The sequence below is a fragment of the Petromyzon marinus genome, chromosome 11 (genome assembly GCF_048934315.1).
Source record: "Petromyzon marinus isolate PM22_M1 ecotype Great Lakes invasive population chromosome 11, UKy_Petmar_22M1.pri1.0, whole genome shotgun sequence".
Taxonomy (NCBI): domain Eukaryota; kingdom Metazoa; phylum Chordata; class Hyperoartia; order Petromyzontiformes; family Petromyzontidae; genus Petromyzon; species Petromyzon marinus.
In genome coordinates, this window is record NC_133677.1 from 13,255,400 (window position 1) to 13,269,830 (window position 14,431).

At 47.7% G+C, this 14,431-nt stretch overlaps 1 protein-coding gene across 15 annotated transcripts in view; it reads left to right on the plus strand.

Moving 5' to 3' along the window:
* Positions 1–14,431, plus strand: part of LOC116941200 (regulator of G-protein signaling 14-like) — a 173,273-nt gene that overhangs the window by 112,469 nt on the left and 46,373 nt on the right. For 13 of the 15 annotated variants that reach the window (XM_076066391.1, XM_076066393.1, XM_076066390.1 and 10 more), the window contains one exon: positions 957–978. The exons of the other annotated variants lie outside the window; for them this stretch is intronic. In XM_076066391.1, the coding sequence (XP_075922506.1) occupies positions 957–978 (22 nt within the window). The remainder of the gene's footprint in view (positions 1–956; positions 979–14,431) is intronic. 15 annotated transcript variants of the gene reach the window in all.

A 14,431-nucleotide genomic window follows, 5' to 3' on the forward strand; every position in this document is an offset into this window, starting at 1 on the left:
GTGTGTGTCGGAGTCTTTGTGTGTGTGGGAGTCTCTGTGTGTGTGTGGGAGTCTCTGTGTGTATGGGAGTCTCTGTGTGTGTGAGAGTCTCTGTGTGTGTGGGAGTCTGTGTGTGTGTGGAAGTGTCTGTGTGTGGGAGTCTCTGTGCGTGTGGGTCTGCGTGTGGGTCTGTGTGTGGGTCTGTGTGTGTGTGGATCTGTGTGTAGGAGTCTGTGTGTGTGAGTCTGTGTGGGAGTCTCTATGTGTACGAGTCTGTGTGTGAGTCTGTGTGTGGTAGCAGTAGCACAGTGGGGGGTACAGCTGGTGGTGGTGGTGGTGCATCTGCCGGTCATCTTAGTCAGCCAACCCACGGGCACCTGCTGGGTCTGTCCCGAGACCTGTCAGCAGCGAGCCTTCGACACTTCACGTGGCAGCCTCAAAGTGCACCTAGCCTGGCACAGGCGCCGTGGTGACGTTACCGTCATTGGCTGCTTTTGGTCATGGTGTTGGCGCTGCTTTTGGGGAGCGGTGGTGTAGTGGTTAGCGCTACGCTGCGCTACGAACCTGGCCTCCCGGGTTCGATTCCCGCTCACACCGGTGACGATGATCCGAACCGGTCCTGGGCCTCCCCTAGGTCGACTCAGCCTCATATGGGTATCTGGTGCGGTGTGTAGTAAACGTCGCCACTGGGGAGACAAAGGCGGCCGGCAGTGGTGCTGGCCACCCACAACCTCGTGTGCCGTGCCGGCCTCCATAGGTGCTCGCTAACAGCACTTGCCCCAACAGCCTGTCAAGGCTATACGGGGGATCTTTGTCTTTTGTGTGTGTGTGTGTGGGACCCAGGCGTGTGTGAGTCTGTGCGTGTCAGTGCCGGCGTGGGACGAGTCAAGAGTCTTTGACTGTGCCGTAACATTCTTCGCCTGCCGCCTCTCACAGGCAGCGACCATAATGCGATGTCTCTCTCTGTTCTCTTGCAGTCGGCGGCGGCGTCCGATGGAGGTAAGAACATCGCCGCAACACGCACTCGCACAAAGACAAAGGTGCCCCGGGTCGCATTCACAGACTGTTTGGGGCAAGTGCTGTTAGCGAGCAGCACCCGTGAAGGATGGCACGGTACACGGGGGGGGGGGGGGGGGGAGGGGGGTCAGCACACCGAGCAAAGTACTAATTCGAGGCTGAGTCGACCTAGGAGAGGCCCAGAACCGGTTAGAATAATAGTCATTAGTGTTGGCCGTGAGTGGGAATTTAACTCGGGTTCGTAGTGCAATGCGCTAACCGCTGCACTCACGCTTCCCGCAATGGATGACACACACAGACACACAGACACTACACACAGACAGACACACAGACACTACACACACAGACACTGCACACACAGACACTACACACAGACAGACACTACACACAGACAGACACACAGACACTGCACACACACACACTGCACACACAGACACTACACACAGACAGACACACAGACCAGACACAGATCAGCCAGTCATCTCAGTCACTAAGATGACTGAGATGACTGGCTGATGAACCACCTGTGCCCCCTACTGTGCCAACCTGCTGTGTTTTAGCCACCCGGCGCTCCGCACGTTGTTGTGAGCGTCGCTCCTCCGCCCTCCGTTGTTGTTGGAGGGCGACTGCCTCAAACTGCCCAGTAGCATCCTTCACGAGCCTCCTCCACAGAGGCCGATCTTGACACCACTGGTACCAGTCATCGGCAAGTCCACTCAGCTCCACGTCCTCCTGTACCACATCACTCCATCTCTTCTCTAGCCCGTACCGCGCCCGTTTAGCCCCCTCGATCCGGCCGAACAAAAGCTGTTTCGGCATGCGGTGGCAGGGCATGCGGGCTACATGACCCAGCCAACGCAGCCTTGCCTGCCGGAGGAACTCACCGATGGGACCTTGCCCAGATCTTTCAAGGATTTGTGAGCTCCTCACACAATCCAGTCTGGTTAAACCCAGGATGGATCGTAGGCAGGCCAGCCTAAATGTTTTTAACCGGCGAAGATGTTCCATTAGGGGGGTCCACGTTTCGCAAGCGTAGAGAAGGCATGGAATGACCGTGGCCGAGAAGACCTGCAGCTTAGTGCGGAGCGACAGACCAGGTAGCTTCCACACAGCGTTACGCAACCGATGAAAAGATATTGCCGCTCGACTGATTCGAAGTGAGACCTCTGCTGTTAAACTGGAGCCGGTCATAAGCACACTGCCCAGGTATGGGAAACTCTCCACTCTCTCCACAACTGCCCCATCACTGCTTGGGAGTTGTGGGGGTGGAGTGTCCGATGGTACAAAATACCCAGGCTGGTGCTTAGTTTTGGTGGGGCTGATAGTGGCACGCTCCAGTCTCAGCAGCAGCGTCTCCAACTCCTCCTCTGAATGAGCAGCTATTACCAAATCATTGGCATACATAACGTGGTTGAGCAATAGGGAGCCATCCCTTGACCGCACCCGGCCATCGATCAGCCTCCCATTATATCTGTACCAAATGGAGATTCCCCCGGTACAGCTATTGAAGGCTTCACGAACTACGTGGTCAAAATAGATGTTAAATAATGTGGGAGCCAGAGGACATCCCTGTCGCACCCCAAGGTGTACAGGGAATGGCTCTGACTCCCGGCCACGTAGTTTTACCCGGGCCCGCTCACCATCATGAAGGTCCTTAATGATCGCGAGCAGAGGGTCAGGGACTCCAAAAGCACGAAGAACAACCCAGAGCCGAGGCCTACTGACACTACACACACACACAGACACTACACACACAAACACTACACACAGACACACATACACTACACACACAGATACTACACACACAGACACTGCACACACAGACACTGCACACACAGACACTACACACACAAACACTACACACACAGACACTACACACACAGACACTACACACACAGACACACAGACACTACACACACAAACACTACACACACAGACACTACACACACAGACACTATACACAGACAGACACACAGACACTACACACACAGACACTACACACAGACAGACACACAGACACTACACACACAAACACTACACACACAGACACACAGACACTACACACACAAACACTACACACACAGACACTACACACACAGACACTACATACACACAGACATTAACACATAACGAGAACATCGCAGGCACAAAATACAGTCCTACAATATGCAAGACGTGCAAGACACAAATACACAGCGAGGCGTACCAAAAATGTGTCACGCAAACACACAAACGCGCCTACACAGAGATACAACTGAACACACACACTCAACAACAATCACACATCCTAGCAGTTGGGGAGCACATGGCTGGTTTACGCTTCTTCCTCCTGTTTATTCACAAACGTGTGACACTTCCCTCATCTGACGTCCATGTGGGGGAGACATCGCCACGGTCAGGTCCTCTTATCTGTGCTTAGCCGTGCTAATGACTGACTACTCCCATCCATCGTTCACTCACTCACGCATGCACCCATAAGCTCGAGCGCTCCGATGGAGTGGATTTTGCTGCCAGTTCCACGGCAGGTATTCTTCCTGCTGCAATGCGGGGGGGGGGGCTTGGGTCGTAGCGCGAAGTGCCATTGTTTCTCAGAGACTCGTTTCCTGTCGCTGTAATCTTGCGCAAAGACTCCTGCAATGGGGCACATTTTACGCTCTCGGAACGTAGGAAAGGTGACGCACCAGAGGGGGCCCCCCCCCCGTCTGGCATCTTTCCGTTGTGGGTAAGGGGCCGTCCATAAATGACGTCACGCACCTGGGGGAGAGGGGGGGGGGGGTCAGACATTTGTGACGATGTGTGACGAGAGGAGGAGGGGAGCGCGGGGGAGGTCAAAAATCGTCCAAAAAACGCGTGACGTCATTTATGGACGGCACCTAAGCGCGTCGGTTCCAGAATCTCACCGAGCATTTTCTCGAGCAGCAGCTTCCGCCACGCGTGTTGTCGTGTGGGCAAGCCGGTCGGCTCCACACTCACCAACCGCTTGCTTTCTCCATTCCTCGTTTGCCCCGAACTCTCCCACAGCAGCCTCAGGTTTTTCTTCTCCGAGTTGGGTTTGCAGCAGTCGGTCCCGGTCGACGTGGTCACCACTGTCGCGCATGGATTTCGATGGACCTGGATTAAGTGATCGCGGATTTCAGAGCTCTGTGGAAGATTCCGTATGTTGAGGCTATCTGCGTTGTGAGCTGTCTTTGAGTCCAGCAATAACTCTATGTCTGCTGGACTGCCTCCAGGCCAGGAATATCTTCCTACTATGTTTTAGTTTAACAGGTAGCGCTAACTGAGCTATACAGTACAGAAAGCTGTTTTTCAGAAGTGACCTGGCCACAAATGACACCTCAACGAAGTGGCTAATCACGTGGGAATTTAGGGCAGCCATATACTCTAAACCCTGGAGAAACATCCACGCGGCCACGAGGAGAGAGACACGCAAACTCTAAATATACAAGCCACGACCTCCTGTATACCAGGCGACGTAGTTAACATCTCTCCACCGCGACGCCCTGTACCGTGATGACCAGAACTGAACATCATGCTCCCTAGTAGCATCATGCGAGCGTGTTGTGTAGCCTTAGCATTGCATCCATACATTGATATTCACCACCACAACCAGTGATTTAAAGGGCGTTAAACCCCTCCGTATAAATCCACCCTGCAGTATGAATAGTGTAGAGTATTTGATAATCATGGATAGATTTCAGAATGCTATGTTGGCATTTGTAAATGTTTGGTGTGTAGGAGGATAGGCAGCCTAGATTCCATGACTTACACTGTAACTCGTACGGGCAGATGCATCACACTATCATCACGTCAGTTTTAATTACCCTGACAAAATACAGTGGGTGAAAAAAATGCCGTGGGTCATGGGAAAATCTCCCCAATTAGTGGTGGGACTGGGCTGTTATCGAATTAAGGGTCTCTATTTCCTGGGAAATCTACGGAATGTTTTGTAAAGTCTGCTCCTGAGAACTGGCTTTGATACTAATAAAGTAGTTGTCTTCACACACATTCCTCCTCCTACTCCCCGCGATTTTGAGATGGGTGGGCAGTTTTTTAATTACACTTGAGTGTTCAGTAGTCGTTTCGTTGTTTTACATCTGTAAGAGGATTTAACAACAATTATTTATGTAACATTTTTGTTTGCTGTATTTGTTATTTTTGCATTTTCTTTGTTGTTGTTGTTGCTGTTGTAAAACACGTTGCGTTCAGCTGCAGCAGCGGCGGCGGTCTCTCTAACGCGTCTAGATTGCTACGGTGTGACGTGCGGTGTTGTATGCCTAGAGCCTTGTGTTCGCGTATAGGGCTCCAGCTGTTGTGTCGTGTATCGTAAACTGTGGAGTGGAGTGCTGTCAGTGGGGTGAGGCGGTCTTCCTCGTGTCACCACGCCATCTGCGTGTCGGGTAGGGCATGGATTTTTGTGTGTGTCTCTCTCTCTCGCACGCGTGCTATCAAACAGGCATAGAACAAGAGTTTTGTTAAGCACGGCGATATGTTCGTACTGTGAGAATCCTCCCCCCCACACACGACGACAGCCTACGTGTTAAACTGACGTGCACCAAGCGTGTCCGTTCACTTCATCCGTCTGACAGAAAGGGGATAAAGCATAGGCGAGAGTTTGACTTCTCTATCCGGGGAGGGGCGCCGGGAGGCAGAGCTTCACTTTGTCCCCCACATTAGGAATCGCCGGTGCATCTCAGTAATGATTCTTAAGCTTCGTTATAAACAACTGAAAATCAATGTATAAAGGTGCCCCCCCCCCCCCGTGTGTCCCCCCCCCCCACCCTGCGAACTCCGCCCATGGGAGAAGCCCTCGTACAGAAACGGTTGAAAACAAAGTGGACAGTTTCGTGAACAATTACGTGGGGGAGCGTGCATTGTTGATGGTTTAAATGGGTGGCTGTGAAAGTGTAATTCTGTGGGGGGAAAGCCATGTTATTTGATTAAAGTGGTTTATACTTTCCTTCATTTTCAATATATTGTAAGGCTGTTTTGCTTTTGCCCGGTCAATGATTTTGTCGGCAGTGGTGCCTCGTCATTCTGCCTGGCTTGAGCGAGTTCTCTTTGGTGCTGGGCATCATTGAGACTTGGGTGGCTATCGGTATGGTGCGATTGAATGAGATTCAATACGAGGGAAGTTGAAGCCAGTGAGTAAACCTCTTCCAGTGACTGTCCCCTACCTCCTGGCATAGTGAAAGGGATTGGGAAGCCTTTGGCAAAGGAGTTACTCTATTCTTGTGCCAGAATCAAAGTATGAAAAATAAGAATATTTTTTTTATTTTACCATTTCTGGCAATAAAACTGGAGGTGTTAAGATGTTCAAACACCAAATAGAAACATTTTGCAAGGCATCAAGTCCTGCATTAACCACACGCAGTACTTGTGGCAAAAACATGCAAACGGACGTGCTATGATAATTGTCTATGGGCATTGCCTTTGAAACTGATTGGCCTACACTAGAGACGGCCTTCTTTATCGCCGTGTCTCACCACCAGCGCCAGAGCAGAGAACGCCTCAAGGCGAACAGCACAAAGACGATGCGCATATCAGAGCATCGATAGATTGGGTTGAGCAGTTATATGAGCAGTTATATCTATATATTTCACGGTCGTTTCCGAGTACTTATAGAACGCAGCTGTTTGCGAGCGGGTCAATTGAAACCACGTCCCGAGAGGTAAAACTAAAAAGAAACGTCCTCTGCCTTTTGAAGCAGCGGAGATCACAATTTTGATTGTGGCACGTGACCTCAACTGGGCTACATTAAGAGTCATGAAAGAGGGAAAAAAAGTGGTTACCTGATGGATATACTTCGCCTCATCCGTGCCCTTGGGGTAGAAAATCACTTATAGGCATATGAAGTCAAACCTTCAATTTTTACTTCAGTGTTTTTAACTTTGTATTCGGGGGGGGGTTTAAGATGTTGTCCGAATCCAAAAAAACATTAATTTCTAAAACTTTCACTTTTTACGATGCAATACAGGGCGACATGAACGAGAAAAATCACACGTTTTAAAAACATACTCGCACTGCCGAGACCATGGGTTCGAATCCACATTCATAGTTTAGTTTCAGAGTTTCATTTATTTGGTATAGCCCTGTGAGCCATTCGGCTCTTGAATCGGGTGCAACCGCAACAAACAAAAAAACAAAAAACATGAACAAGGAAACATCTTAAAGTGACTATGTGACTGTGCAAACAGAAAATCCAGAAAAAAACATAAAAATATTCCTGAAATAGCACCGTACACCAACGCTGTGTGCAAAAATCCCAGTGGGATGATGCAAGTCAAACAACAACAACAAGAAAACTTAGATTAAGGCCATCAGTCTTCTTCTTTGGTTCTTTCGGTAAAGTCACGTAGAATGAGAATAAAAGAATAAATTGATAAGTCTAACTCCGTACTACAATAAACAAAAACATGGCCAAACCAAAAACCTTTTAGAAATCACCAAAATAAAGCCATAAATGCAATGTAACTGTGATCATAGGAACTGTGACCGAATTTTTAACAATAAACTACATAAATAACATGTACCACCAAACCCTAGAGCCACAGGTTCTCCAGCTGCACCGAGTTGATGGTCTCAGTCCAGTCACCGATGACCACATAAAAACACTCCCATCACAGTCACTGTGGCTTTTACTCTTAATTGGTCTAAATTGCAGCATTGGGAATTAAAAACGACACTTGCTTTTAACTGCCACGCTACATTCAGTGTTCTCATTCATAGCGGAATTCTTGTAAAAATGAGCCCTCTATCTATTGGACCTTTTTGCAAATGTTAAAATGATGTAAAAATAATAAGAGGTTTTACCTATTGCTTTAAGTCTGCATTAACCACACACACGTGTGGAAAAATGTGCAAACAAATAAGCCCTGATAATGTCATGCATTGTCTTTGAAACTGATTGGCCTTCTTTATAGCTGCTCAACCCGAGCTAGTGATGTGCATTGTCTCTGTACTGTTGCATTGTCTTTGTAGTTGCATTGTCTTTGTACTGTTGCATTGTCTTTGTACTGTTGCATTGTCTCTGTACTGTTGCATTGTCTCTGTACTATTGCATTGTCTTTGTGCTGTTGCATTGTCTTTGTGCTGTTGCATTGTCTTTGTACTGTTGCATTGTCTTTGTACTGTTGCATTGTCTTTGTGCTGTTGCATTGTCTCTGTACTGTTGCATTGTCTCTGTGCTGTTGCATTGTCTCTGTACTGTTGCATTGTCTCTGTACTGTTGCATTGTCTTTGTGCTGTTGCATTGTCTTTGTACTGTTGCATTGTCTTTGTACTGTTGCGTTGTCTCTGTACTGCTGCATTGTCTTCGTGCTGTTGCATTGTCTCTGTACTGTTGCATTGTCTTTGTGCTGTTGCATTGTCTCTGTACTGTTGCATTGTCTTTGTACTGTTGCATTGTCTTTGTACTGTTGCATTGTCTTTGTACTGTTGCATTGTCTCTGTACTGTTGCATTGTCTTTGTACTGTTGCATTGTCTTTGTACTGTTGCATTGTCTCTGTACTGTTGCATTGTCTCTGTGCTGTTGCATTGTTTTTGTGCTGTTGCATTGTCTCTGTACTGTTGCATTGTCTCTGTACTGTTGCATTGTCTTTGTGTTGTTGCATTGTCTCTGTGCTGTTGCATTGTCTCTGTACTGTTGCATTGTCTTTGTACTGTTGCATTGTCTTTGTACTGTTGCATTGTCTTTGTAGTTGCATTGTCTTTGTACTGTTGCATTGTCTTTGTACTGTTGCATTGTCTTTGTACTGTTGCATTGTCTCTGTACTGTTGCATTGTCTTTGTACTGTTGCTTTGTCTTTGTGCTGTTGCATTGTCTTTGTACTGTTGCATTGTCTCTGTACTGTTGCATTGTCTCTGTACTGTTGCATTGTCTCCGTACTGTTGCATTGTCTTTGTACTGTTGCATTGTCTCTGTACTGTTGCATTGTCTCTGTACTGTTGCATTGTCTCTGTACTGTTGCATTGTCTTTGTACTGTTGCATTGTCTTTGTACTATTGCATTGTCTCTGTACTGTTGCATTGTCTGTGTACTGTTGCATTGTCTGTGTACTGTTGCATTGTCTTTGTAGTTGCATTGTCTTTGTACTGTTGCATTGTCTTTGTACTGTTGCATTGTCTTTGTAGTTGCATTGTCTTTGTACTGTTGCATTGTCTCTGTACTGTTGCATTGTCTTTGTACTGTTGCATTGTCTCTGTTCTGTTGCATTGTCTTTGTACTGTTGCTTTGTCTTTGTGCTCTTGCATTGTCTTTGTACTGTTGCATTGTCTCTGTACTGTTGCATTGTCTCTGCACTGTTGCATTGTCTTTGTACTGTTGCATTGTCTTTGTGCTGTTGCATTGTCTCTGTACTGTTGCATTGTCTTTGTACTGTTGCATTGTCTCTGTACTGTTGCATTGTCTTTGTACTGTTGCATTGTCTCTGTACTGTTGCATTGTATTTGTAGTTGCATTGTCTTTGTACTGTTGCATTGTCTTTGTGCTGTTGCATTGTCTCTGTACTGTTGCATTGTCTTTGTGCTGTTGCATTGTCTTTGTACTGTTGCATTGTCTCTGTACTGTTGCATTGTCTCTGTGCTGTTGCATTGTCTTTGTGCTGTTGCATTGTCTCTGTACTGTTGCATTGTCTCTGTACTGTTGCATTGTCTTTGTACTGTTGCATTGTCTTTGTACTGTTGCATTGTCTTTGTACTGTTGCATTGTCTCTGTACTGTTGCATTGTCTTTGTACTGTTGCATTGTCTCTGTACTGTTGCATTGTCTTTGTAGTTGCATTGTCTTTGTACTGTTGCATTGTCTTTGTGCTGTTGCATTGTCTCTGTACTTTTGCATTGTCTTTGTGCTGTTGCATTGTCTTTGTACTGTTGCATTGTCTCTGTACTGTTGCATTGTCTCTGTGCTGTTGCATTGTCTTTGTGCTGTTGCATTGTCTCTGTACTGTTGCATTGTCTCTGTACTGTTGCATTGTCTTTGTACTGTTGCATTGTCTTTGTACTGTTGCATTGTCGTTGTACTGTTGCATTGTCTTTGTACTGTTGCATTGTCTCTGTACTGTTGCATTGTCTCTGTACTGTTGCATTGTCTCTGTGCTGTTGCATTGTCTCTGTGCTGTTGCATTGTCTCTGTACTGTTGCATTGTCTCTGTACTGTTGCATTGTCTTTGTACTGTTGCATTGTCTTTGTACTGTTGCATTGCCTCTGTACTGTTGCATTGTCTGTGTACTGTTGCATTGTCTTTGTAGTTGCATTGTCTTTGTACTGTTGCATTGTCTTTGTAGTTGCATTGTCTTTGGACTGTTGCATTGTCTCTGTACTGTTGCATTGTCCTTGTACTGTTGCATTGTCTTTGTACTGTTGCATTGTCTTTGTACTGTTGCATTGTCTCTGTACTGTTGCATTGTCTCTGTACTGTTGCATTGTCTTTGTAGTTGCATTGTCTCTGTACTGTTGCATTGTCTCTGTGCTGTTGCATTGTCTCTGTGCTGTTGCATTGTCTCTGTACTGTTCTACTTTAGGCGTTCTCTGGTCTGACACTGATGGTGAGACAAGGCCCTAGAGAAGGATGTCTCTGGTGTAGGCCAATCAGTTTCAAAGACAATGCCCATATAGTATTGGAAGCGTGCTTGTTGTGCCGTGTTTTGCCACAAGTACTGCGCGTGGTTAATGCAGACTTGATGCCTTGCGCCCTCTCCTGTGTAAAGGACAAGCAAGCCACTTGAAGGAACTTTCAGAAGTCCCGTGCAAATTCACTTCCGCAGCTGTTGACTGACGCAGAGCGCTCTGCGCTGTGACATTCCGAATGGATTCTTGGGATAAGACCAAACCCCTCCTCCCCCCCCCCCATATCTAGATGACATCTTAATGTCGCAAATGCATTGTGCCACGTGCATTATTGAGGGGAATGTGCCTTATGTTTACCTCACAAAAGTAAAGCAAACGGAAATAGGGTGTGCGCTAAACGGGTTTTCGTAAATCTTAGGATTGGTTTAAGTGGCTCCTCAGTGGGGTTTTTTTTCTCCCATGGCCAAAAGTGCTGCGTGCCCTCCCAACTCTGCGTGAGCTGGGTGGGTGCGTCCGCTGCACAAAATGAGTTTTCTTTAGGTAATCATGTATGTACACTGAACTTCTCTCGCACCGTACGTAGCCAACCGCGCTAATCGGAGGCGCGGGGGAAGGACAACAAATTGAACACAAAAAGCAGTTTTAAAGCAACGAATTTTGTCAATCTAGGTGATAATTTAACAGGTCCCTGCAGGGTGGGCTGGTAGGAACATTGGAATTTTGCGCAATTTTATTTTTACACCCCAACAGCACGAGATTTCACTTCGTTAAAGTATTGAAAGGGGACGGACGGACGGACACATTAATCTATTGCAGGCTGGTACACTCAGTTTACAACTTCGTTCCTACCAGTAAAAGTGCACAGCTCCAACGGCTTCCTAATGCCGGAAGGAAGAGCGTTCCAGACGGCCGCAGAGCGTTCCAGACGACCGCCTCTGTTCGATGGCGACTCAAAAATCCGCCGCTGCGAGGATGAGCAGAGTCCGCGTGATGATGGTTTATGTTTCTTGACGAGGCTGGATCGGTGCCCCGCGTACTCGAACCACTGACACTCGCGCCAAGGGAGCTGCAGCCGTGTAATGATGACTAGCACACTGGGCAAGCAATCCTGGTTCAGTGCCATTTCCCGTTTTTGGGACGAGTTGGCGGAGCCGCAGAGGCAGCTCGTCTCCTTTGATGTTATCCTCGCCACGTCATTTCGGTTCCCAAAGTTCCCTGAGAATCCCCTCCCTTCGACTCGGCAAATCATCAGAGTCATCAGGCAGCAGCAGCAGCAGCGGCATCTGGCAAACAGCAGCAAACGACATTGTAAGCGATGCAAATTTTTGAAAGCGAGACGGTAAGTTACTTAGACGCTGTACCTACAAATTGGATTGCCTTCGTTACGGTAAAGGTGCAGCCCTGCAATTCCCCCTGGACATGTGCGACAAAGAGCTTCGTAGCTCATCGGATTCCTCCTCCAGGCCAAACAAAGATTCTGATTCTGGTAATCGAGCACGCTTGAGTGAGTGGAGCAGCAGGTCGCGTGATGACGAGCATGGTGTGGGTAACATCACCCCTTGCAGCTTGCCTAGTGGGAAGAATAGACCAAATACAGTCTGTTCTCCGATAACGCGGTAGTTGCGTTCCTGAAGAACACCCGCGTTATGGAACAATCGCAGTTATAATATATAATGTCTAATACAGGGGTAAAGCACAGTCCGCGGTAACGCGTGAGATGCGTACGCAGGCCGAACAAAGACTGAGGCACGTGGGTAGCATCTAGAAGCATCCAGCAGCATCCCGCCTTGTGCGATGATGATGCTGATGATGATGCTACGCAGAGGCAGCCCTACGATCGCTTCTTCCTACTGGCGCGACGTAGTCCCGTTCGCTCGATCGCGTTACATCCAAATAGAACTCCCTCGAGTGGAGATCCTTCCAGCAGCAGGGGGCATGAGCAAGCAATTGCAGGGCTGCACATTTACACGTTTCTCTACTCCGTATATTATTTACCCTTTGGCTTGCCTCCATGCAGTTTGTACTTCGTGCGTGTCAATGCGCATGATCACTTCAGTAGAATACTAAGATTCCACTCGAATCGTTTACCGATTACTGGCATTCGGAATGGGTAAGCGGTTCTGAAAACGGTTACTGGATTACCGGTTACCGTTTTAACAGCCCTATGCTGTGGTAATTACGGTATTGTCACGAAGGTAACCGTGCTTATGAGAGTGATGACCTTAAATGCGGTTATTATTTATTTTTATTCAAAGCATGTGACTCATGTTTTTCGTCACACACTAATCTTTTTTATTGTATTGTTTATTAACAAACAAAAAGTATCGTGAAACATTTAAATCACAAGAGGGAGCAGAGACGGATTCTAACGCAGGAGGGGGTTACTCAACAATGTCACCTGCTAAACTTGTTAAGTCACAAATTGTACCTGTCACGAATACAGTGCATGCACAATATTACAGTGGATTCCTTTGTTATGAGGTAAGATGCCTCTGGTGGTGTCACGTCTGGCGTCGCTGATTTTAATTCGTGAATTCTCCGTTCAGTTATTTTTTTTTATTTGAGGGGGAAAACAATATTCAGCTTAAACGGTGTAGGATTAAAAAGTGTAAAGGGATGATGCGTGACAGGAGTTGGGGAAGACGAGGGCACGATGGGGAGAGGGGTCAGCCATCCCTAAACTATTTTCCACTTTGCAGGGAAGGCCCACTGCGTCATGTAGCTCTCTATCAGAAGCGGCCTGGCCACAAATGTTAGTCCAACGAAGCAGCTTATCGCGTGGAAATGTATAGCAGCCAAATACTCTTAAACGCGTGACGTTGATTCTAAATGTGGAGGGATAAAAAAACGGAGGACCTGGAGACAGAGAGGAAGACGCAAACTCCAAATATACAGCAGGCCCCAGGGTCAGGATCTCCTGTACACCAGGCGAGGTAGTTAACATCTCATTGATGCCACGTGCGCACGGCCACTGCGAGGGCTGTGGTTGTTGAAAACAATTGGCAAATCTTCCTTCGTATGGATTGATAGCAGCAGATTAAAGATGTAACTTTAGATTTGCTATCCACTCAGTTGCCTGTTTAGACGCAGCGTGGATCTCGTCCGTTCCACCTTTAAAGGGGTGAAGGCAGCAGCGGCGGATTGTTTATGGTGCGGTCGACGCTTTGGGATCCGTGGTCGCACTCGCGGGCCGCCGAATCATTGATGCGCTATTCGTGCATCAGGCGGCTAAATGGCCCGGTCCCGATTCGTTTGATGGTCGACCAGTGGAGGCATGGAAGTTTGAAACCGGGAGCTTCAACAGTAGGCTCCTCCTGTACGAGATGTTGATTTTGTGCCACCGGACGCAGCCCAGAGTTGCTTCCATCGCACCGGCAACATTTCTAGACGTTCACTCTTCGCATTGGATAGCTTAACACGACCCAAGTGTACGCGTGTGTGTGTTTAAAAAAAAACACACACGCACGCACACTTTAAAAATGTTTTTTTTAAGTGCAGAGTGGGGAATGGAAGGGAGGGGGCTGGAGGGGGGGGGGAGGTGGGGGAGTGGCTGAGGCTATCGATCTGCGCAACTCCTTGATCTGTTGAGACCCAAGCACCGAAGTCGCACCGTGCCCACCTTGGCATGTTCCCGGCTCGTGGAACCCAGCGTGGGATTTGCCTGTCAAGGGGGGGGGGGGGACATTGGTGTGGGGCCGTGACCTTGCACGCGAGTGAGGCCGCAAGATAAGAATGGGTAAGTCGCTAATGGGCCATCTTTATTGTTGGAAAAGGGGGTTGGATGAGAATCAATACATCGTTTTTAAATTGTGCGGAATGCAATGGCTCGAACATCCATAATGTACAGTAGGTTATTGTTACATTTTGTCA